At 54.3% G+C, this 24,153-nt stretch overlaps 1 protein-coding gene across 3 annotated transcripts in view; it reads right to left on the bottom strand.

Annotated features, from left to right (window-relative positions):
• The window catches only part of ARHGAP26 (Rho GTPase activating protein 26), a 98,715-nt gene that overhangs the window by 64,505 nt on the left and 10,057 nt on the right, over positions 1 to 24,153 (bottom strand). For all 3 annotated transcript variants that reach the window (XM_085074079.1, XM_085074080.1, XM_085074077.1), the window contains exons 2-11: positions 16,642 to 16,737; positions 15,671 to 15,732; positions 15,302 to 15,373; positions 14,123 to 14,224; positions 12,340 to 12,450; positions 11,849 to 11,953; positions 11,183 to 11,312; positions 10,743 to 10,843; positions 8,165 to 8,259; positions 1,206 to 1,284 (exon numbers count right to left, since the gene is read on the bottom strand). In XM_085074079.1, coding sequence (XP_084930205.1) covers positions 1,206 to 1,284; positions 8,165 to 8,259; positions 10,743 to 10,843; positions 11,183 to 11,312; positions 11,849 to 11,953; positions 12,340 to 12,450; positions 14,123 to 14,224; positions 15,302 to 15,373; positions 15,671 to 15,732; positions 16,642 to 16,737 — 953 coding nt within the window. The remainder of the gene's footprint in view (positions 1 to 1,205; positions 1,285 to 8,164; positions 8,260 to 10,742; positions 10,844 to 11,182; positions 11,313 to 11,848; positions 11,954 to 12,339; positions 12,451 to 14,122; positions 14,225 to 15,301; positions 15,374 to 15,670; positions 15,733 to 16,641; positions 16,738 to 24,153) is intronic.

Below are 24,153 nucleotides of genomic sequence, written 5' to 3'. Positions count from 1 at the left end.
CCAGGGAAGCAGCTGGGCTGGAGCCCAGGCAGGCTGTGCCCTCTCCTCCCTCAGATGCTCTCAACTCCCAACCAGTAACACCCCGAGCAACCAGAAACCTCCTGAGCTCCTGTCCTACCTGAATTACCTGATGGATCTAGGATTCCAGGCTGGGACCTGGCTGTAATCCACCCTGCAATCCTTTCCCTGAAATGCAGGGCAGCTCCTCCCGATCTCCGAACTGCACATTCCAAAGGCAAGCATCTGACCGAGTTCACCATGTGCTTTCCAGCGCTCACAGAACAGCCTCGTGGGTCCACACCTCACCTGGCTCCAATGAACACTTCTCCTGACAAACAAGGACCTTTCTGTGGATTTGGGGAGGATCTGCTCAAAGCAGGAGCAGGCTGTGCTGTGCTGTGCTGGGATGGGACACCCTGTGCCCTGCATGGACTCTGCTCTGACTGCCAGAGCCCAGAGCACAGACACCCATTCCAAAACCACACGGGTGTCACAGGACAGCCAGGGCTGCTCTGCCTCTCCACATGGCTTCTATTCATATCCCAAAATTCTGCTGGCCATGTGCAGACATGGAGGTCACAAACTGGTCTTGGCTGCTCGGCAGTGCTGTGAGTGCCACAGGAAAGTCACCACACTGTGACCTCAGCACCCCGAGGGACCCACTCAGAACCAGCCAAGGCTCTTCAAGCTGGCAGTAAGGTTTGCAAACGCATTCCAAAATAAAAACGAACAACAACGAGTTTCCTGCAAACCTCCAGAATCCCTTCCAGAGGTGAGGAAGCCTTTGGCACAGCAGGAGCAAACATGGGGAACAGGGGGCCACACTCCTCTGCTCACACGAAACGTGCAATTCTCTACCAGACCCAGAAAGAGCTGCCAAGGAGTCACAGGACTCCAAAAGCCCTGGAAACCTACAGCGTATTTTCTTCCACTGCTCTTTTTGCCATGTTTTCCTTTCAGCACGGCGGAGCAGCATGTTTGTGCTGGCCAAGCCTACCCTCCTCCTCTCCACCGCACCTCCAAGCGATCCAAGCACAGGAGATACAGTATTACCTCAAATATTTAACCGAGGGATTAAAGGATTCTCTTGGCAGGAGGCAGGAGCTGCCCCACGGATACAGCTCCCAGCTCAGGGCGCGCAACCTGCCCTGGGCTGCTGAGATCTCACCACAATTCTCTCTGCTTTTTGGGCAATTCCTGCTCACCGGTTCCCGGCCGTCCATCGCCTCCATCCACAGCCGCCGGTCCTCCTCCGAAAGTGCCTGCATGGTGATGACACCAGGCCTGCCAAGAGAGAGGGGACAAGGTAAATGAAGTGCAGCACAGGAAGCAAAGGGGGCAAAGATAAACTTTCCACGAGAGGAAGAGGCAAAGAGGACAAGCTGCTTCCCAGCCAAGCCCCAGCATTAGGAGGACAAGAGCCGTGGACATCCCTGCAGGTCCTGATCAGGATCAGCAAGTGAGCAGAGGACATCTCCAACAATCAACACACCTTTCCAGTGGTTTTGGAGCTGGTGCTGGATGCCAAATTCCTCCTGTGGCCCTCAGCCAGACAGCTAACCTGCACTGGGCTAAGCAACAGCAGGAGAAGGCAAGGCAGGTAACCAGGGCAGGTAACCAAGGCAGGTAACCAGGGAAGCAGGAGCTAAACACATCCCAGCCCTCTGTCTCACCACCACCCCAAGCACCAGCTCATGGAGGGGACCTCTGCTGTGTGAAGCATTTCACCCCTGAGATGTCCATTCCTCGTGGCTGTGCCTGTCCCCTGGCCCTGTCCATACCCTGCTGTCACATGCGGCAGTGACACATTGCTAGGTCGTGTCCCCCTCCAGCAGCCTCACAGGGAGGGCACTGCAGGAGTCCCAGGGTGTCCCAGGGTGCTGGTCCTGCCCCCAGCAGTGTCACACACACAACAGCCCTGAGCTGCCCTGTCAGTCCAGCCTCCAACAAGCAGCCCTGTGACTGCTCATTTACCATAATGAGAGGGGGAAAGACAGGCCCGAGTGCTGCACAGCACAGGAACAGGGGACAGCATTGGCACCACCCCTGCCCGAGGGCCAACGCCACCTCCACACCCCTCAGTGGACACCAAGTCCACTCCTGGATCATCCTTCCCATGCAGGGAGCCAAAGCTCAATTACCTGCTGTGTTAAGCGTGACCAGCAAGGTGGGGATGGATTTAACATGATGGAGTGTTTGCACAGCCTCAGGCACGGTCTGTGTTTGCACAGGGGGACACGGAGGGAGGGAGGGAGCTGTGATCCCAACCAGGGGCTGCTGTCTTACGGCAGGGAGGGCTGTGAGCTCCCAAGATTTCCATCTCCAGCCTGGATCCCAACACACACAGCTGGCTCACCCTGCACCTCCTCAGCCTCATGTCTTTGGGCTGTCTGCTGCTCCCAAGGGTGGCCACAGCCAGGCAGAGCCCCCGGGCTCGGTCACACAGACCTGTCCCTGTCCCTGTCCCTCCCCAGCTGCTCCCAGACACACCAGCAGAGCACAGCAGCTCTTCCCAGCGCAGCACGGCGAGCAGATTCCCTGGCAACGGGGAGAAGCAGGGGGGCTGCTGGTGCTCTCTGCTCGGGGGGGTTTCAAACACGGCAGCTGTGACAGCAGGGAACCTGTGATGCTGCTCTTGCCACCCACAGCAGAGCTCAGGGCTCTGGGATGGCACAGCAGTCAGAACACTGCTGGGGCACAAGGTGGGAAGGGTGATTAAGCCTCAGGAGCTGCCAGCCGCCTGCAGAGTGTTCCACAGTGTTCCACAGAGCACGCAGGCTCTGCTCAGTACTCAGCCCTCAAAACCTGATAAAGCCTGGGGAGAGGGGGGATTTCTAACGTGAACTTCCCAAGGTTGATTCAGCAGGAAAACGTGAGCTGCACCAACACTCTGCAGATGCCCTTTGGTCCTTGATAAGGGCCTGGAAGAACAGTAAACTTTGGCAGGGGCTCTCAAGAGGTGGGCTTGGCCCATCTTGTGCTGCTCTGTGGCACGCACAGGCAGGGCTCTGAGGATTAACCCTTCTCCTAACTGCACTCCCCATGCAAGCAGCCCAGCTTTCAGCACACACACGGCAGCTCAGCACTGTCCCACCAGTGCAAGCCGTGCCCAGGTCCAAGAAAACCAGACATAATGTGCTTGATCTCTGCTAATCCCATTGGTGAGTCAGTCAATACTCACCAGCTTAGTGGTTTGGAAGTTTACTCACTTCGAAGGGAAGAGGAAACCACTTAACCATCACCCCATCTGAGAGGGAAAACGCTCCACATCCAGCAGCAAATGTGTTCAAAACACTGCACAAAGCTCCTTGTTGTGCTGGTACACAGTGACTCAAGAGCAGTCCCTGGTACCTGGGAGCTGCAGTGGTCACTCAAGGCAGGGCTGGGGTGTGAGTTTAAGCCAAGCTGCTGCTGAAGGCACAGATATCCTGGAAGGGCTCTATCTCAGCTGGGGACACACGGGAAAGGAAGGACTGGGATTTCTGTCTCTTTAGCCACGACATTAAAACAGACATTTTAACCCCCCATTCACAGTATGTTGGGCACTGGACTCCCAGCAGAGCTCGGTCCCAGAGTGGCAGTGCTGGTATCTGGAGTGCCAGGTTCCCTCAGCACAGGGCTAAGAGGTGATAACAGCAAAATGTTTGTTCTGCCTCTGAGCAGATAACAACTCCTCCGGCTTCACTTCAAAGTCAAACTTCTTTAACAGCATGAGGGGAGGGGCTGTGAAACTGAATCAAACCCAATTTCCATTGCAAATAGCTCTGCATTTCCTCCCCCAGTGTTTATTTGCCAGGGCACCCATTGCATCACTTTCCTGAGCAGAACCATCTTCCTGGCTGCGATAAATTTAAAATGCACCCACACATTACGCCTCATTCATTATGGATGTGGCTGAGATGCCCACGGGGCTCCACGTGCTCCCAGCCAGGTCGGGCGGCTGGCACTGCATCAGCCCTGCTGGAAACACTGCAAACAGCACCAAACCCACGGAGCATCCAGGGATCCTCCACCTGCACGGTGTGCTCGGCAGGCTGGGGCTATCTCAATGGTCCAGCCATGGCAAAGACCCTGCTCTGACTCCCTTTCCCCAAAGATAAGCAAAATGGAGCTGTCTTTGTCCCTCACTCAACAAACTACCCCCAATAGTGGGGTTTATTTATACAGATAATTACTTATAAAATTAACCTGTATAAAATACCGATTAATACTTATAAAATGAATACTTATATACTTATAAAATGAATAATCAGCAAATACAGATTTTGCTGTGGGGCAGCTCCCACCTCCTCCCAAGGTGGGATGCACGTGGAGCCATGTGGAGCCAGCCCAGGGCCATGCCATGGGGACAGCAGGACACCCTCCTGATCTGTCACCCAACATGCACAAACGGGAGCTGGTGTGGCAAACAAGATCAAGGACCTGCTGGTTCCCTCCTAGGTGCTGCATCCCACATTTCCACCTGCAGGCACCAAACCCCTTTGACTTTTTATGGGACACAAGGAGGGGAAAGGGACATTTTGGCATCAGAAGAAATCCATTTCTAAATGGAGTGTAGGAGGGTGAGACCAGATCAGAACATGGCAAACACTTAATAAGAAAGTATATTTTCAATATGCTACAATCTAAAAATGGAAGGTTTTTCCATATGAGACCACACAGGAAATTTGAATTTTCTCAATATCTCAGCTTTTGTGACAAATGGCCTGGCCTTAAGGAGCTGTGACTAAGCACGCTGAGAAAATGAGAAAGTGCAATAGCTTTTCCTTCTTCCAGGAAAACAAACAAATAAGGAAAGCAATAGAAACAGATAAGAACTTCCAACTGCTGTAGCAGCTTATCACAGCGAGACAATCTAAACTGCTGATGAAAACACACAAAGAGTGCATTAATAACAGGGGCTGAGGGCTGAGCAGAGCAGAGTGCAGAGATGTTCCCAGTCCCAGCCTGAGCAGAGCAGACAGGACCCCATGGCCACAGGCATCAGCAGCCAGATGTGACCCCAAAATGTTGACAAGCAAAGATGGCAGTAAGGGGGAGACTGTGATCCTGAGCTCAGAAAGTCTCGGTGAGCACACAGAGCTCAAAGCACCATCAGCACAGCCACCAGCACCTTCTGCAGGGCCACCGTGGGTCCCATGGCCACCGAGGGGAAGGAGCCTCATCCCTCCCTGTGACAAAGCCATCCCTCACCCCCTGTGCCAACCCCAAGGCTTTGTTTTAAAGGTCACTGGAAAGGCGACACCGGCAGAGGAACAGGGACAGGTTGAACTGCACTGAGAGGCACTGAGGGGACACCGGCAGGGCTGAGGTCACCCAGCCCCAGCACAGGGTAGCAGGGAGCAGGTCCTGCCCCAGCCAGAGCCATGGAGCTGCCAAAAGCATTCCCAGAGCAAGGCCAGCAGCTCTCCTAGGGAAAGCCATCTGGCCAGGGGAGCATTCAGCTTGGGCCTGACAGCTCACCCACCCCATGCCAACCACCCAGCCACTGGGCCAATGCTTTCAGGAAGAATTTCTCCATGGAAAGGGTGCTCAGGCCTTGGCAGGAGCTGCCCAGGGAGGTTTGCAGTCCCCATCCCTGCAGGTGTCCAGGGAAGGGCTGGAGGTGGCATTGAGTGCTCTGGGCTGGGGACAAGGTGGGCATTGGGCACAGGCTGGACTCGATGGGCTGGAAGGTCTTGTCCCACCTCAGGGACTCAGTTCTATGGTCCTACAATTCCACTGCACACCACGGGTGCTGCCAGTCACCCCGGGGGCACCCAGGCAGAGTCCAAGGCAGTGGTGGCACCTGCAGAGTTCCCTGTCCTTGTGACCCACCAGGAGACCAAGCCCTGCCTTTGCAAACCTCCTGCTCCCATAAAAGCCAGCTGGCACGCAGAAGCACTTTGCTTCTGGCCCAGAGCAATGACCTACATTATCCTAAATGACAAAGCCTTTGTCATCAGTCAAATGAGATACTCCTCCTCCCCAGGCTCATTTTGTAAGACACTGGCTGTCATCCCTGTTCACCTTGTTTACAAACTGATTTAATGTGCAGACACTACAAACAAGTTTAGTTAATGAAAAAAGAGCATTAACAGTAAAACACAGTATCCATCACACTGGGGGTGTATTTCACCCAGACACTAGAACACCATTCTGGAGTCAATTTTGCTGTAACAAAGCAATACAATACCTCTAACTTGCTACACTGAGCATCAGAACTATTTGCCAATGCCAAGGCCAGGTTGGAGCAGCCTGATCTAGTGGAAGGTGTTCCTGCAAATGACAGGGGGAGGGATGAGATGAACTTTAAGGTCCAACAGAAACTATTCTGGGATTCTGTGACAAGGAAGCAATGCTGTAATAACAGCTCAGGCTCCAGATTTTCAGCTCAGTTGTGCTAAATCATCTTTACAGGAGAAAAACCCACTTTTTTTTTCCCACCTAGGAAGGAACAGCTCTTAGCTGGTGCTATTCAGGGTGTTGTTGCTAAACTCCAGCCCCGTGTTGCAAGGCTGCCAAAAGCCCATTTCTGTGCAATGGCAGTGTCACTGGGGAAGCACCGGCCGAGGCTGCCACCTCCAGGCTGTGCTGTAGAAGAGCCCAAGCCCAGAGCTGGGCGAGGTGAAGGTGATCTCCAGCACACCCCGGCACTGCCAGCAGCACCTGATGGTACCCCAGGGAGAGGGAGACAGGCTGGGCACATCACAGCCTCCTTCAGACATGGCAACACCTATTGTTTCCTCTTCCTCTGAAGTTTATCTTGGGAATACCCAATATTTTAGATATCTAATGACAAATTCTGGTACCAAGAGAATGCAGAGCTGCCTGAATATTGGGAAATAAACAGCCTTTTCCTTCAGGTGTCCTGCTCTCCTGCCCTCTTGGACAAAGGCAAATCCCTGCAGCAGGAATGTGCACATGAAAGGAGAAATTCCTCCAATCTCCCCTTCCTCTGCTACTCCCCTGCCGTGATTTCCATGGAGCAGGCAGATTCCTGGAGCAGCTCTTGATCCCATGCCTTCCAGGCTCCAAACATCAAGGGAAGCTTCAGCTGCCTCTGAACACGCTAAAGAAAATTATTGTGGCTCCATTCTCCTTCTCACACTTTCAGTTTGATTTTCACATAATAAAAAAAATATCCTCAGGGCACAGCGAAAAAAAAAATTCCCATGTCAGCAGAAATACTGCAGCTTTCTGGAGAAAAGCAGAGCTCCAGAGAGTGGGAGGTTATCTCATCCCTCAGCCAACACAGGCAGAGCTCCATCACCCCAACGCCTCCCTGCCACAGGCTGGCACCAAAATGCTGCCACAGCACAGGCTGGACAGGGAGAGGCACCATGGGTTATTCCAGCATTATCCAACACTCAGATTTTCATGAATTTGGGTTTTTCCAAGGCCTCCTGGGAATCCCTGCAGAGGGGAGGACAGCTGGACCACAGACAGGCACACAATGGGGAGAACACACTGAGTGCCTTTGGAGCAGGTTTTTGTGAACCATATGAACTTCCTGCAGCCAGGGAGATCCGAGGCAGTGACTAATTCCTCTTGGAATAGCAACACCAGCCTGGCTTTCCTGTTTATCCGTGTAAGCCATGCATGATGCTAACTGATCTGGTAACAGCTCTCACTCTGGGTGCCACAGACCAAACCCACACACACCTCTGGTCCAGCTGCTATGTGATAAGTCACAGCAGAAGTGTTTTACTTCTTCGGGAAAAGGGAGTCAAAGTGCCTGGAGGCAACGAGCCAGAAGTCCATTATCACCCACCCATGGTGAACCAGCAACAGCCACTCCAGCAGAAAAGCTGACACGATTCCAACACATACCCAGTGCTGGAGGGAGATACCACATCCCTGCCAGAACACCCCCAGAGCACCTTCTGCAGGCTGGTGATCTCTCACCTTGTGTGGCCAGAGGCTGCAGAAGTGCCAAAACACCCTCAAAGTCAGAGAAACTCGAGCAAACTCAGCACCTTGTAAAGCAAAGCACCTCAAATACACGGAGAGCACCTGGCTGGGAGAGGTGTGATTAATGGATTAATGCTTTCCACTCACAGAGGGTGGGAGTGAAGGAATGAAACACAGAAGCTGCTCAGGAGCTGCCCCAAAGCCAAGTGCAGGAGCACAGCCCTTGCCTGTACAGTCCCCACAGCCCCAGCAGCTTCCTCTGGGCACTCACCGATCCACAGCCTCCACGTCAAAGCAGAACCTCTTCTCGATGGAGTCTGTTTTCCGCCGTGTGCAGGACTTCAGGGTCACAGCTTCATCCTCCCCCTGAGAAGAGACCAAATCACAGCTGAGGCCAAGGACAACCAACAGCCACAGAGTCCTCAGCACCCACTGCTGTCAGTGAGTGAGTTCAAACCTGGGGAGATCTGGCAACATCACCCAGCTAAAAACATCTATTTATACCTCTGACATGAGGATTTGTCTTTTCACCCTTGGTTAGGCCAAAACCTTCCAGGAGAAGCCTTCCCTTCAGGATGTCCACAGTTATTCAATCTGTGCATTAAGCACCACACAACCCATTCTTCATGTGGACAGGGAGTGCTGGACAACAACTTTTGGGCAAAATCAGCTTTATTTTCCATGTCTGAACAACACTCCATAGATCTGCTGGCAGTTTGCACTCCATGCTGTGTTTTTGGCAGCATTCTGCACACAAGGACTCTTAACAGGAGCAAACATGTCTTAAAATGTTTATTATCCAACAAGGCAATGACAAAACCATTCTCCCATCCAGAGAATGCCTCCCTGCATCCAAGTTGAGCTGGATTTCCACGGGATTGAGCAGCAGAGATCCAGCAGGATCCGTGTGCACTGCTGTCCTCTGCTGGAGGAAATCCTGCCTCAGCCCCTGCCAGCACAGACACTTCTCCTGCCACTGTGAAATTCCACTGATGACTTAAGAGAAATTGAATTCTGAAGGAGTTCCTGGAGACAGACACTTCCCTGGGCTCTCTGTGCTGTTCCTGATGACACCCTGGCTGACCACCCTGTTCCCTGACATAACCATTTTTCCAGGAAACATATTTAGAATCACTTAGATTGGAAAAGACCTCTAAGACCACAGAGTCCTGAAGTTCCCCAGAACTAATCCATGTCCTCACGTGCCACAACCACACATCCATTAAACCCCTCCAGGGAGGGTGACTCCCTGATTCTCATCCATAAACACTCCTCCCCACTGCCACCATCATTCAGCTCCAGACAGCCAAAACACCTCCTATCAGAGAGTCCTAGTCATCCCACCATGTCCCCGTGATGGCAGCAGTTTTCCTGCTGCACTGTGGCTTCCAGCCTCTCCTGTTTGTTGCCCACGTTGCAGGCACTGCTGCAGATGCTCTTCTGGTGGGGCTCTGAACTTGCCACATTTTGGGGGAGAAGCCCCAATTCCTACCTGACTGCTCTCATGTGCTTCCATGGTTTTTAACCCACTGATAGCCCTCGTGTCCCTGACAAGGGACCCAGAACAGAGCCAGGAAGACACACCTGAGAGCTCCCTGCAGGGCTTTACCCCCAGTGGCCACCTGCTCCTCCCCAGCGTGGCCCACTGCTGGCCCAGGGCTGCTCCCATTCTGCCCAGCTCCCTGCATGGAATTCAGGGAATCCTTTGCTCCAAACCCACCAATACCCAGCTCAGCCCCCAGCCCAAGGTCACGGGTGATGGGTCTCCTCCTGCAGCACCCTGACCCTGCTCCAGCCAGACCCCAACTTCCCAGCAGTGCAGCCCCAAGCCCCCAGGCTGCTCCATGCTCAGTGTCCATGGTGGTCACTGACAGACAGGCCCTGGAGCCTGGCCAGAGCTGCCCCAGCACAGCCAGGGTGCTGCAAGCCACAAGTGCAAGCACAGCCCTGGAGAGAGGCACCAGCTCCAGCTCTGGGTGCTGCCAGCAGCTCCCACGCCCCTGGGTGCAGGGGAAGCCCTGGAATGGGAAGAGAGCAGATGAAACACAGCACAGCCACTGATGATTACAGGGCTGGGATAGGTTAATGCTGAGCTGTTATGAAGATGCTCCAAGGCAAGAGGAAATGAATTTTAGAAGCTTCCCTGCCCACAGCCAGCTCCCCGTGCCAGCAGGAAGCCATGCAGGAGCCTGTCCAGCTGCCCCAGGCACTCCCCAGCAAGGGGATTGTGTTTGCAAACTGTCCCAGCTGGGAATTGTGGAGGAGTCTATTGTTCCTGCTGTATGGAGGAGCAAAGCCAGCCCTGCATACAGCCCTGGGGAGCTCCAGGCTCTCCTGTGGCTTTGTCCAAAACAAAACAACTTCACTGGGCAAGTCATAGGATCATCAGAGACTCAGAGAATTTTTTGGGTGAGAAGGGAACTTAGAGCTCATCTTACTCCACTCCCCTGCCATGGGCAAGGACACTTTTACTTGACCAGGCTGTTCCAATCCCCATCCAACCTGGCCTTGGACAAGTCACAGGTAAAGGAATAAAATAATGAACAGGTTCTCTTGTCCACGCCTTGGAGCAGGAAGGAGGGACTGCAGGCACCCCTGGACTGCAGCATGGTGGCTGCATGTGGCTGGCAAAGATCTGTGGGCTCTGGGGAGTTTTCTGTCATTTCTTTCTCCAACAAGGTGCCAGGTTAATTCCCCATGCAGCAGCCACTCAGCCTGGAGTGATTGTGACCCACTTCACTGCATTTGTGTCACCTTGCCAAAGAGGTGACACAGTTTGAGCCCAGGGAGAGCCTGCAGCCAGCAGTGCCACATGCTCCCTGGCAGGACACAGTCCTGCTCTCACTCACCCCTTTTCCTCCTGACTTCTGGTCAAAGGGCACCATGGTGATGCGCTTCGATTCCCTCTGGTAGGTGCAGTAATGCTTCACCCAGGAAGTGCCAAAGTGACCTGCAGAGCAAATACAGGGTTTATTCCCTGAACAGTTTCAGTGCCCTCACATTGGAACCTGCTCTGTTTAACCATCATTTCACATGCCAGACTGCTGCACCTACAGTTTCCTGCTGGGTTAAGTGTTATCAACTCCTATTCAGGGGAAATTCTTGTATGAGGCACTGGCAGTGATTCTCCCTGGCTCCCACATTCCCACCCTCACACCCCACTCATTGGGACAATCCCTCTTTTCCAGGGGTTCTGTACCTGCTGAATCAGCCCCTGTCCTGCCAATCCCCTTCCCCAGGCCCCCATCCAGCACATTCCCCTCCCCACACTCCCCACCCCAACACCTACGCTTCTCCTGCACGTAGAGATATCCCTCCATGGTGTAGGGGCTGATGTTTTTGTGCTCATGAGGGTTTTCCTTCATCTTCTTCATCAAAGCTTCAACCTCTGACCTTGTTCCTTCAAAGCGGTTTCTTGTCTGCAAATTAAAACAGGAATGTTTTCTCCAGTGCAGGAAACCCAGCAGGTGGGGTGGGGCTGGATCCCTACAGCCATGTGGGAAGTGGGACTGGGCAGCCCAGTGTCAGCCACAGGGCAGGTTTGCTTCCTGGGCCTGGATTGAAGCTAAAGGAAAAATATCACAACAATTGGCAAGGCCTTCCAGTGCTTTCAGGGGGCTTACAAGAAGAGGGAGAATGATTTTTTACAGGGGCAGATAGTGATAAAACAAGGGGAATGGGTTTAAACTAAAAGAGAAGAGGTTTAGATTGGATATTAGGAAGGAATATTCCCTGGGAGAGTGGGCAGGCCCTGGCACAGAGTGCCCAGAGAAGCTGTGGTGCCCCTGGATCCCTTGCAGTGTCCAAGGCCAGGCTGGACACTGGGGCTTGGAGCAGCCGTGGGACAGTGGCTGTCCCTGCCATGGCAGGGGTGGAATAAGATGATCTTTAAGGTTGAAGGTGAGCTGGCTCTGTCAGACAGTGACAGGCACAGGGACACCCCAGGCACACTCACATTCTGGATGCTGATTGTCAGCTCTGTCTTGAAATCGCTGAAATCCTTTGCAAGCTCATAGCCATGGTGGTAGAATGTGAACAGACTCTGCAGAAAGGCCAGCAGCTGCATTGGGAAAACACAATTGGAGATGGTCAGTAGAGAGCCAGACCTTCTGTCACTCCTGCACTCTCTTTCCTTGGTGAACATTGATTAAAATCTGGGGGGTTTTCCCCAGACAAAAGCAGTTTGCTTTTAATTTCTCAGGCCCTTCAGCTCATCCCTCCCCGATGGACTGTCCCCACAATAAAAAACCAGATATGGAAACATCTTCAGCACACATCTGGTCACTGAGCCAATGGCTCCATGCCCTGAGGCTCCCACAGTGCCTCCCCCTGTCAAACCCCATCTGTGAGAGGGGCTGTGGGGTGAAGCTGGGACCCCCCAGGCTCCCTGTTTATCACACCATCCCCAGTTCTGTGCAGGCTGAGCAGGATTGAGAGCTCACTTACAGGTTCCACAAACTCAAACATCTTCCTCTCCTGGACCTCCTGCACCTTGAAGACATATTCCAGGGAGACCTCGTAGAAGTGCTGCCGGACCAGATCCACCTGGCTGTCTGCCTGCAGAGGGTTGGAGAGGAAACAGAGCTCAGGACCAACCAGAGCACCCCTGGGTCTGATGGGAACATGGCCCTGCAGAGCAAACCCAGCCCCAGCTGCACAGATGGCACAGCAAGAAACATAAATCTGATCCACATGAACACATGAGAAAAATGAGTTGGGTGAGTCACATTCTCACCTCCCCAACAGCTGGGTAGAAAATATGCAGCAGAGGCAAGATAAATGGGAAATCACTAAGAACTTGACAAGAAAAGGCAATTCTCCCCTTCCTGGAAAGCACTCCCACTCACCAGGGATGCCACAGCCACGTTTCACAACCCCACACTGAATTCTCTGTCAAAGGCATCCCTCCCTCGCTGGGGTCTGAGCCCTGCAAACCCTTCCCAGTGGCACTGGGGAACAGGGACTGGGGAACAGGCTCCACACAGCACTGAACTGGGAGCTGCTTCCAGCGGGCTGCAGCTCCTCCTGCCTCACAGCAGCAGCTCGGTCAGTGTCTGGGCTGGGAGATGCCACCAGATGGCACCAGCAGCCAGCGCTGCTCCCACGCACCTGCACAGCGCCCAGCAGCCCGAATGCAGCCCAAACAGGATCCCAAACAGGATCCCAAACAGGATCCCACAAAGCATCCCATCCTGCATCCTGCACCTATCCCACACTGCAGCCCACCTGTACCCCACCTGGCATCTCCAGGCAGCCCCACAGGGCCATGCTCTGCCCAAGGCTCAGGATCACAACTCCACAAGCCACCCTGCACACTGACAACCACAAATGGATCCTTCCCTCCACAGTCAGAATTCCTTTCACTCCCATAGGCCACATCAGAGTCCCAAATACAGACTAAGCCAAGGGCTCAGAGGGTCATTTGAATGCCACCATCCCCTGGGACACATGGGTGCTTCTACAGGGGAATTTATTTTAAAAGCCCAAGGACAAGGCTGGCCTGCAGGCACATCTGCCTGGATTCTGAGCCCTCCTCAGCCCAGATGTGCTGCAAGATGATTACCTGTGCCACAGGTATTCCTGCTCTCGAGTCCCCAGCTCTGCTGGGCACCATCCCAGCCCCTGGGTACAGGAGTCCTGTGCCCACCAGTGCCCCCAGTAAGGGATCAGCAGCACACCAGCCCCATGCCCAAAGGCAAGGACACACATCCTGCAGGACCAACCCAGCTCTGGGCCAGCACAGGGAATTCCAGACTTGAAAGAAGTGGTTGAAAACTCGGTGCACTCATCCAGTAGGAGCACTTGTCACCACAGCTCACCAGCCCTGAGTCACTGATGGCTCTTAAAGAGTTTGAGGCACTAAGCCTGATCCCTCCTCCCCTGGAGCACAAAGCAGAGCAGCCACTTGCAGAGAAGGAGACCAGACATCCATGACTTTTGCTGGCACACAGGAAGCCTGCAGCAGAACCAGTTCCTTTCTGTTACACTCTTTAATTACAAACCTTCTCTCCTTTTTGATTGCTATCCATTTCGGGATCTCTCTGATTTACTCATCAAAACAGCTCCATCCCCTTTCATTACAGGAAAAGGGGAAAACCCAGCACCCGCAGCCAGAATGAGGGAAAAAATTAGTTTACAGCCAGGAGAACCATTGTTATAAGCTGTGTGAGGCATTCAAAAAGCTCTCCACAGTCCCAGCCAGACATGGAAACTCAGAGCTTGCTCTCACCTCCTGAAGCTGGGATTCTTTCTTCTTGGAAGACAAGTTTAAGTGCTTTTCTAGGACACCACAGTATTTCTCAGTCTCCTTGTCGTATTTCTTTTTGGCATCCTAGAAAACAGAATACAAAGTGTGACACTGAACACAAGGGCACTGGAGCAGCTGTGACAGCATCCCTATGGCACCGGGCAGGATGGCAGTGCCAGGTGGGATCTGACATCAGACAGGAGCTGGGAGCAGCAGCTGGAAGCAGGTGAGGCTGCTTTTATCTGCCAGCATCAGGCAGCAACAGGAAAGCAGCTTATGCTGCCAAAACCCAAGGCTGGAGGGAACCCCTCCTCTATTCCTGGGGCCCAGTGCTTGGTGAAACATCCAGATCCAGGTCCAAGAACAATAGAGCGAGGAAAATGCTTTCTAACCAGAACATTGTCACAATTTCACATCCCACCCCTTGCAAGGGCTTCTCCTCTGTGTCACACAGGACCAGGACACAGTTACTCTGCTGTTTGTAGCAGGAGCACTAAGGATGTCAACTTCACTTTGCTTTGCACCTCTCATCCCAGCCTGGCCATACCAACATGCCAGGACCAAATCCATGCCAGCAGCTGCTCATAACCAGCTCCACTCTGGAGGGCTCCTCTCTGTGTTTTGTTTTCAGCCACACGAGGCTGGGCAGCATGGCCAGGCTGGGCAGTGCTGCCATGCAAACACAGCCCCAGGCGCTGGCATGAGCTGCTTGCAGGCAGCAGCAGGTTGTTATAACAACAGGGGAGCCGCAGACAGTGGTTTTCATTTCAGAACAAAGGCAGGAAAGAAAGAGGGGGGGCCAGGCTGTCTCACAGCTCCCTCAGCCACACCGGCGCTTCCCCGTCCTGCCAGAAGTGTCCGAGTTGCCATGCAGCCCCAGTGACCCTTCAAGGTGGGAAGCACAGGCCAGGAGGATCAGGTGATTGGGGACCTCCCCAAGAAAATCCTAATTCTTCCTTGGAATAAGGAAAAAAGTTCACTTCAGCTGGCATGTGATTCTTCGCCCTTGGCATGTTACTGGGTTGTGGGTGAACTCGGAACTGAGGCACTTCCCAGGAGCTGGATCATCCCTATGTCAATCCCACAGCAGCACACCACCTCCTGCCATGCCCGTGCCCATCCCTGCAGTGTGCCAGCTCCTGGGGACAGTGGCTGGCTTACCTTGGCAGCCCCAATCTGCTCCTTACGAAACTTCTCCAGCGGCGTGATCAGCACCTCGCTGGCATTCTCGATCTGGGGGCAGAGACAGGCACAGCTCAGCTGTGCTGCTCCACAGCCTTTTCCATAGGAACCTTCCCCCAGCCCACAGACACCCACAGGCCTCACCCCTCCATCCCTGCAAACCTGGGAGCCCCCAGAGCACCAGCAGCCACTTTCCAACTGCAAGACTCCATTCCTGATGTGTTTCCCCACCCTCTCCTCCCTGCAGCTCCAGCACGGGCAAGGGAAGGAGCACTGGGGCTGGCAGTCACTGTCACCGTGGTGCCTGCAGTGTCCCCAGCCCTGCTCCCAGGACAGATGGGGTCATACCATGCGCATCCTCTCGTCTTCCAGGTTCCGCAGCACCGTGGCGAACTCCTGCAGAGACTTGGCTGGAAGGCACACAGTCAGCATTTAACATTCTATTTTTAAAGAGAGAAACTGAACAGAGGGGTTTTGTCTGGGGGTGGTTTGGGCTTTTTTTCATTATCTTTGCTCTCTCCCTAGAAAGCTTCCTGCCACCTGCAGAAGCAACTGGCAGCAGAGCATCCCCAGGACCATGTTTCCTCCTCCAGAGGGCAAAATCCTCTCCTCAAACCTGCCCTACCCAAGGGTCAGTCATCAACCTGCACAGCCATGCCCAGCACACAAGGGGCAGCTCCCCAGCACAGGCACAGCACCAGGGAGACCTGGAGGAGGAGCTATTTCTGCCGAGAGACTGGGCACAAATAAACTAGCAAAGTTCAATCAGGGCTAAAGCTCCTTTGCTCTCGTGGCTCCAGACGATGTGCACAATAAGCTCTAAAAGTTCAGCTGGGGCAGGAGCAGGAGAACAGAGAGGGAAGAGGCTGAAGCTGTTGCCCTGTGCCAGGAGAAGCTCCGTGGTGGAGGCAGGATCAGTTCAGGGAGCTTTGCCAGGCTCAGCACTGCTGATTCCCTCCAGCACAGGATGCTGTGCTCCTGCAGCCAGCAGTGAGGCTGCTGCTCCTCTGCTTCAGAGCACAGCCCCTTGTAGTGTATCCAGCCACAATCACCTCCAGATCCTGCTCTCCAGTGCAAAACATCCAGATAACTGAGATGGTTTCAGATACAGGCAATCTTTTCCCTTTCCTATCTGGCAGGGACAGATTTAGGCAAGAAGCAACAACTGATTCCCTGAGGAAGGGTTTGCTGATGTTGAACCAGGCGGAATGTGCAATTTCCAGAGAGCACCCAGACAAAGTCCTGGGCCCCATGGTGTCCTCATGTGTGTTTCCCTGCTGTGTCCTGCTCAGGGCTCGGGGTGTAGCTCCAGGACTCACCTATGCAGATCTCATCATCTGTCTCAGCGTCACCTATGCAGCGGAATTTGAACTCGTTGAGGGAATCTGCGAACTTGCGCTGGGCAGCCGACAGGTCTGTGAGAGCAGGAGCAGGGAAAACGGGTATGTTACAAATGGGAAAGTCCCCCAGCAGCAGGATGCAGGCAGGCACATGATCTCAGCTGAGAAATACCCACAGAAGGACCTGTCTGAGGGACCCCTGGCTGAGTGCTGTCCTTCTGCACCCACCCCAGGGACAGGGCTGTGTGGGGTCCCTGTCAGCACCCCCCAAAATACCCTACAGGAGATGAAACCTCAGACACCATGAGAGCCACACAGAGCTCAGGCCCAGAGCCACGGGGCAGTGGCAAATGGTGACACACAGTGACATTGCCCCCCGAGAGATGGCACCTCTGCCGTGCTCCTGTCCCGCCAAGGGCAGGCAGTAGCACAGGTTTATTGCTTCCCGAGCTGCAGATTCTCTCCGAGATCTGGATCCTATTAAGTTCTTACTCACAATGACCTGAGTGGCTCCAGGATTGGCTTTTCAAACCAGCCCTGTAACCTGGCACACTCAGACAGCCCTGGGCACTGCCAGGCCACCAACCCTGGATGCACCATGCGGCTGCCAGCACTGCTGGTGTGAGGAAGACACAATGTTCACTCCCCCGTGCATTTCTTCACTCAAAGCACAAAATTCCGTGGGTTTTCCCCTGTCCAAGCACCGGTGGAAAATGTGTGTGCACGCAAAGGCCATTTCCTCCTCTCAGACACCAACAGCCAAGAGATAACCACACCGCAGTCCGAGTGTTTTGCTTTCCCCATGGGATAAGAGAGTTGGCAACTTTCTCCAAGCATTAAAGCTGTTTTCCCAGTATCACTGCTGACAGCCCTGTGGCTAATCCTGCCCAGCTCAGTCCCGGCTGCCTTCACACAACTGCTTCCTAAGGCAGCAGGAAATCACCCAGCCAAGGCAGGGAGAGGGAAATCCCCGGGAGCTCTCCCAGTGGAAAAGTACAGAGGGGGCTTCTGCAAGGAGAAGGTTCACACGTAACAGGATTTGCACTTTGCTCCCTGCAGGATGGAATGAGCATGCCTTTTACACCCTTCCCACGCCTGGAGCTGCCAGGAGTCTCCACTGGCACCTACAGAAGAAAGACACATGTTTGTTTTTGGAAACTTCCCAGGTGCTGCTGCCAGGGTTGAGAAGAGGGACTCAGGAAGGGTGGGAAGGCTTGCTCCAGCTCAGCACAGAGCTGAGCAAAGGACACTGGGCAGTTCTCCCTGCTCCCTTCCATGCTGGTGTCAGCAGCAGAGCAGCCTCCTTCCTCACCAGGGGCTGTTGGAGCCACCACAGGGCTCAGGGATTTCACCCAGTCCCTCCTGCCTCCCCTGGAATAACCATGAAGATGATGTTAATGACTCGAGGAGCCATTTCCTCTCCGCCATCCCCCCGAGCCCTTGGCCACGCTACATGTGACAGGTGCCCACCTGAACCTGGCCTGATGTGACACCCCTGGGCTGGGCAGGACCCCAGAGCTGGAGGCTGCTGCAGCACAGGGATGAACAATGAACACCTGGGGGGAGCTGAGCTCCCAGGGCAGGCTCACCCTCTCCAGGGCCACCCCTTCACTGAGAGTGAGGAGCAGGTCACACTGTGGGACCAGGCACAAGCCAGAGCAAAGCCAAGAAGCCTTTGGAGCCAGCAGCACTGACAGCAATGGCCCACAGTGCTAATAAACAGGCAAGGGAGAGGCAGGGGGACACAGAGATAACTCCTGGAGCGACAGCGATAAAGGACAAAATTAGCAGCAGGATCAGCCAGAAAAGGAAAGAGGAGCACCTGTGCCCACCCTGTGGGGCCCATTTGTCCCCCCTGAGCCACTGCCAGAACCAACCCTACCCCAGCATCCCCTTTTCCTAAAAGCTGGAACGTCTCAACTACATTTAGGGACAGTACCCCTCCAGTGGAAGCAGGAAGGCACAGGGAGAGCAGGGCAGCTCCTTCACGAGCCAGCTTGGCTCCTGAGGGTTCTTCCCCAGGGCTGTGAACAAGCAAACCCAAAATCCAACAAAGGCTCAAGAGGAACTGCTGCTTCCTCTCACACATGAGTAGAACCACCTGGACACTGCATGAGTCACAGCCAGGCTGCGCCAATGGTCTGGAAGTTTTCCTTCCAAGTTCTCCGCTGGATTGATCAATCAACCACAGCATCAGGGAAACCACCACAAAAAGCCTGAAAAATCCTCCTGCCTGAGCAACACAACCAGCTCAGGCTGCAGTTCTCCTCCTCCTCACCTCCCATGGCTCCCTATTCCCACCTGGGGTGGTGGGGATGGGACAATCCCTTCAGCAAAGTCCACTTGACAGAGAAATCAGCACACACAAGTCCACCTGCACAGCTACAGCAACCAAGGATCTAAATGAAATGCCCTTTTAAAAGTGATGCATCCTCCCCATCCACTGCATCCTCGACATCCCCCACAGGAGCAGCAGGAAGGGAGATGGCTCCCAGCAGGACAGGGGACAGCAGCCTTTGCCTGGAAGCAGCCATGGGTGACCCCTTTGCCTGTCCCTCCTCCCTCACACCCAGCCCAGGGGTCACCCCACATTCCTCCTCCCTCTGCAGCCAGGGAGCTGGGTAATTGCTGGCTGAATTCCCACCCCAGCCACACACCTCCAGCTTCAGGGCTCCCTCCAAACCCGGCTGAAGAGAGGCTTCTCCAGCCCCCAGGGATCCTGCAAGGGATCAGCAGCAAGGGAGCACCTTGTGCTCCCCCTGTCCCTCCTCCTCCTCCTCAGCTATTGAAAGTTCACTCTTTCTGGGAAGTGGTTGCTGTTACTGCAAGGAGACTGAAGTGGTTGTTTTTTTACATTAAAAGCCTCTTTCCAAAGGAATTTGGAACTACTGAAAAAGGCTGTTTATAGAAGGAAGTCACAATTTCCCAACCCTCCTCCACGAGTGCAGCACCCCGGGCACTATGGGGATGATCCCATTCCAGCCAGGTCTGCAGGCAGCAGCACAGGGACAACGGGCAGGACACTGAGAGGAACCACAGCACATCAAAATGAGATGTCAGGGAGACAAATGTCTCCCCCTGCCTGGTCCTGCTGCCTGGTCCCGTGTTGGAGAGATCAGGTCAGCCAGGGAAAAGTGAAACTGCTGGCTCAGACGTGGGGGCTCTCCCCCGAGCTGACTCTGCAGCTAGTTTGCTACATAAGCTGGAAAAAGCAAAAAGCTCTGGCTCAGCTGGACCTGGGACAGGGGCAGAAGCTTCAGGGTGGTTGGCTCAGGTTAAAGACAAACCTGCTGCTGACTCTGGCCATGAAGGGTTAATGCTGCTCCAAAGGGGGAGCAGAGGATGCTGCTGCAAGGCAAGCTCCAGGCTCTGCCAGAGGCTGTGCTCACACGGAATGGGATTTCTACACTTCCTGCAAAGAAAATTGCTTAATAGCCTATATTTAATGTTCAAGTGGACAACAGGAACTGAGCCTCCTGCCCCTTCCTTCCCCCGCAGCAAAGAACAGCAGGAACAGCAGGCTCGGGCTGTCTGTCCCCTGCAAGCCCCGGAGAGGGACAGAAGGGCAGTGCCAGTCCCCTATGCCAGTCCCCACCAGCACCCCCTCTGCCCCCAGCAGGGCTGCCCTGTGAAACAGCCCCATGCAGAGCCCAGAGAAGGCAGATCACCACTGCACACCCCTCCTTTGGCTGCAGAGAACAGGACACAGCACTTGGCCCCTGGGACAGCACCTCTACAGCCCCACAGCTCCCCAGCCACCTACCCAGCACAGAACAAGTGCAGAGCCCCAGGGCCAGCAGGGCCGGGTAATCCAGGGAACAGCCGCTCTAATCAGCAGCCAAACCAGCCGGATTACAGCCTGCCAAGGGTGCTTAGAAAGCAGCAATATGGTGTCTGTCCCCACGGCGAGCCAGGGCTGCAGCACAGCACTGCTTCCTGGGGTCACACAACACTCCTGCAGCTCAGGGATACCCAGGGAAGGGGGTTTGGGAAAGGTCAGAGCTGGGAATGGCCAGCTGCACCCAGCCATGGATGCATGTGAGCACTCTGCATGGGACATTCATCCAGCCTGGCCCCACAGCTCGTGCAGGAATCCAGAGCCTCATGCCTGAAAACAGCATTTGCAGCTGGCAGGATGGAGTTTTACCCCCCCAGCCCCAGCCCTTGGGGTCAGCATCAAGCGTCAGGGCAGCATCATTAAATGCTTCATTTGCTCCAGAAGGTTTAAATCCCCTCTGTGTGCTTCCCAGCAAGGTCAGCAAAGCCCTGCTCCCGTGAGGCACAGCAGTCCTCTGGGCCTGGCCCAACCCCAGAGTCACTTCCATCCACAATTAGCACTGATTTGTTTATTAAACAACTTCTCCACCAGGTGGTTGGAGTTAATCAGTGATTTAGGATGGGACAGCAGCTGCTGGCAGGTTCTCCTCTGAATCATCATGAGCGAATATATCAAACCAGATGGGCAGAGCCCACCCCACCTCCAGCACAGCTTCTGCTGTCATGTTCTGCTCAAAAGCCCGTGGAGAGGCTGCCATGGCTTGGCACATGCCAGAGATGGAGGTTAGAGGGTGCCAAAGACAGCAAGGTGACTCCAAGGACCAGTGCCATGAGCACAGTCCCTGCAGCCTTGGGGGTCCCAGCAGGACCCCCAAGGCAGGGAGAGCATCACTGCCATGGCCCCACAACACCCCAGACCCCATTTTGGAGCCTTTTCCACACACACAGGGAGGCCAAATCCCAAAACTTCACTTTTACCACAGAAAGCTTACAAACACATATACCCTACAAACCATGCTTCAAGCAAAAATCCCAAAACTACTCAGGTGTGCTAAAGTGTAAAACAACCTGAAGATCTGTCCAAGATGCCCCAAGACTGCAGGTCCAGGAGGTGCCACAGCTCCGGCTCAGCCTTGCCCTGCAGCCAGGGGAGAGCTGGGCATTGCTGCCAGCCAAGGCATCCCTGTCTGCCTGGATTCACACACTCAACGTGGCTCCGTAAGGCAGCGTTTGCCAGAGGGACAGAGACTCCTTTGTGGGCTGAATGGCACCATTGACCAGCCTCACACAGCAGAGCAGATTTGAGCAACACGCCGAAGACATGAATTATTTCCATGGTATTTTAAGAGATAAAGGTTCTGTGCTTCGGGAAAAACAAAGTTATCCCTCGGAAGGACTGCCTGGCTGCACAGCTAAAATTATCCCCTGCTGCCCACCAGCCCAGCACCCCAACCATGTCATCCTGCCACCCCCAAATCAATAATGCTTGGCGTTATCTCGGGAGCTTTGCCAGGCCAGGACGCTTGTGCAAAGCTTCCCAAGATTCCCTATGGAAGGCTCTAGAGATCCAAGGGAAATGAAGCCAGAAGGACCATCAGGTTCCAAGCTGCCAGCCCAGCATGCCCAGTGACATCCTGCAGCAGGGCCAGGGCTGCAGCAGCACCAAGGTGAGAAGCCACATCCTTCAACTCCCACTGCTCCAGCCACTCTCCTGTTTTCTCCTGGTTTGAGGAACTGATGGTCCATTGGAACCCTTGCCCTTCTGCCCCACTTCTCAGCCTTGCATCAGCCCTGAACTTCCTCAGGCTCTGGAGCCCTGAGCCCAGCACTGAGCCTGCTTTGCCACAGACACCCAGAGCAAAGGTCTCCAGCTGCTCTCCATCCTTCCTGTTCAGCTTTTCTTAGCACTTGCCCATCAAGTTATATTGCAACAAAGCCCCTTTCGTGACTTCTTTATCTCACAGTGGCTGAGACACTGCAGAAGCCCAGCTCATGAAATCAGCTCTGCCTTTCCCCCCTCACATTGTCACGAGGGTTGTGACACTGGCAGGAGAGAAACTGTTCCAGGCAGCAGGGATGGGTTAATGATGCAGTTAATGAAGTGGCCCTCAGCAAGGGTCCCACCTGAAGGGACTTCAGCACTGGGCACGTGAACCTTCAAACAATGACCTCTCCATCCCACCAGGAAAGCAAAACTTGGAAGACTCCCACCTGTCTGCATGGAAACTTTGGATGATGCTGTCCACTTGCCCAAACAGGATTTTTCAGCAGGAACCATTCCAAAGTGAAGTGCTCTGTTTTGTGCCCAGCACAGTCTGCCCCAGCTCGGCATTAATCAGGTTATTTTAACGAGCTGCAGCAGCTCTCAACTCAGAGACCACTCGGGTGGGAGAGTGGACAGAGGGGATGATGCTGGATGGGGACGAAGGGCAGCAATGGCAGATGAATGACCAGGAGCTCCATGTGCAGCCACAGGTGCCTGGGCAGCAGAGCTCACCCTGCCTGCAGCCAGGACATGGAGGAAACACAACCCAGGAATGATGTAAACGACCCCCGGAAAGGCTTCCCATTCCTGGAGAGGCTGAGGAGACAGCTGTCTGCAGCTGCAGGGAAGCACAGCCTAACACAAGTCCTCACTCCCAGCAAGGAGCAGTGGGGCTCAGAGAAACACGGGGCTGCCAGAGCCTGCCTGGCAGTGCTGCCAACCACTGCACACCCCCAGGATGTCCCTGCAAGGTGGGGGGCCCCAAGCCAGCTACCACCACCCTGGCTGGCAGCTCCAGGTTGACCATCACTGTGTAGAGAAGCAGCACAGCGGATCAGCACAACCCCAGCACTGAGCAGAGCCCTCTGTGCCTCCTGCCCAGGGGCCTTCCTGGTGCTCTGCATGAACATGGCAACACCCCAGTCCTCCCCCAGCCCCCAGAGCATCGCTGCCCACAGCTCTGGTGGGGCACAGCCCATCTGCCCCCAGGACAGGGCAGCATCCCCCAGATGCCATCCCTGCTCTCCTGCGCTGGACACGGAGCATTTCGTGCACTTAGTGGCAAAACAAAATAAAATGTGATTTCTCCACTTCCTCACTCAGCTCCCACGTCTGGCACTTTTCCCTGAGCTTATTTTTGTTCACATCCTGGTGTTGTTTTACGGCAGAACCCCCTGGCCTGTCCCAACCTGCAGCCACAGAGTTTGCTGGGCAGGCAGCCAGGCATCACAGCAACGGGAGCTCAGGTGGGAGCAGGCAAGGTCTCTGAATAAAATCAAATGTAAATATTCACCACTCCAACACAGAGAAGGGATGCATCCAAACAGCAAACACAGGCGACAGCTTAAGTGCCTGGAAAACATCAGGGACATGGTAATGAAATGGAAAATTACTGTCCCGGCTGGCATTTCCACGGGCAGCCGACTGCACGAGCAAACAATGTGAGGAAGCAGCAGAGAAAATCCCTGTGTCCCAGCCAGGCCAGGGATTTGGGCACAGTGCTGGCTCAGAGAAAGATGTCAGACCTGCTGAGTACAGCTGTCCCACTGCACGGAGCTGCCTGACCTTCAAACCCCAATCCCTGACCACTATTCCCAAAACGAGGATTTTGAATATTGCATTTCCCCTCCTCCTGCATGCTGCCCCACTCCCACTGCTCCAGGCAGGTCATGTAAGTGCCTCCAGCTTTACACCTGCGAGTAAAGTGCCTCTGAGGGCAGGATGGAAAT

Source organism: Lichenostomus cassidix, chromosome 13, assembly GCF_008360975.1.
Source record: "Lichenostomus cassidix isolate B80296 chromosome 13, HeHo_3.0, whole genome shotgun sequence".
Classification (NCBI taxonomy): Eukaryota; Metazoa; Chordata; class Aves; order Passeriformes; family Meliphagidae; genus Lichenostomus; species Lichenostomus cassidix.
Note: the sequence above shows the minus strand (reverse complement) of the source record. Positions and strands in the feature narration are given on the sequence as shown.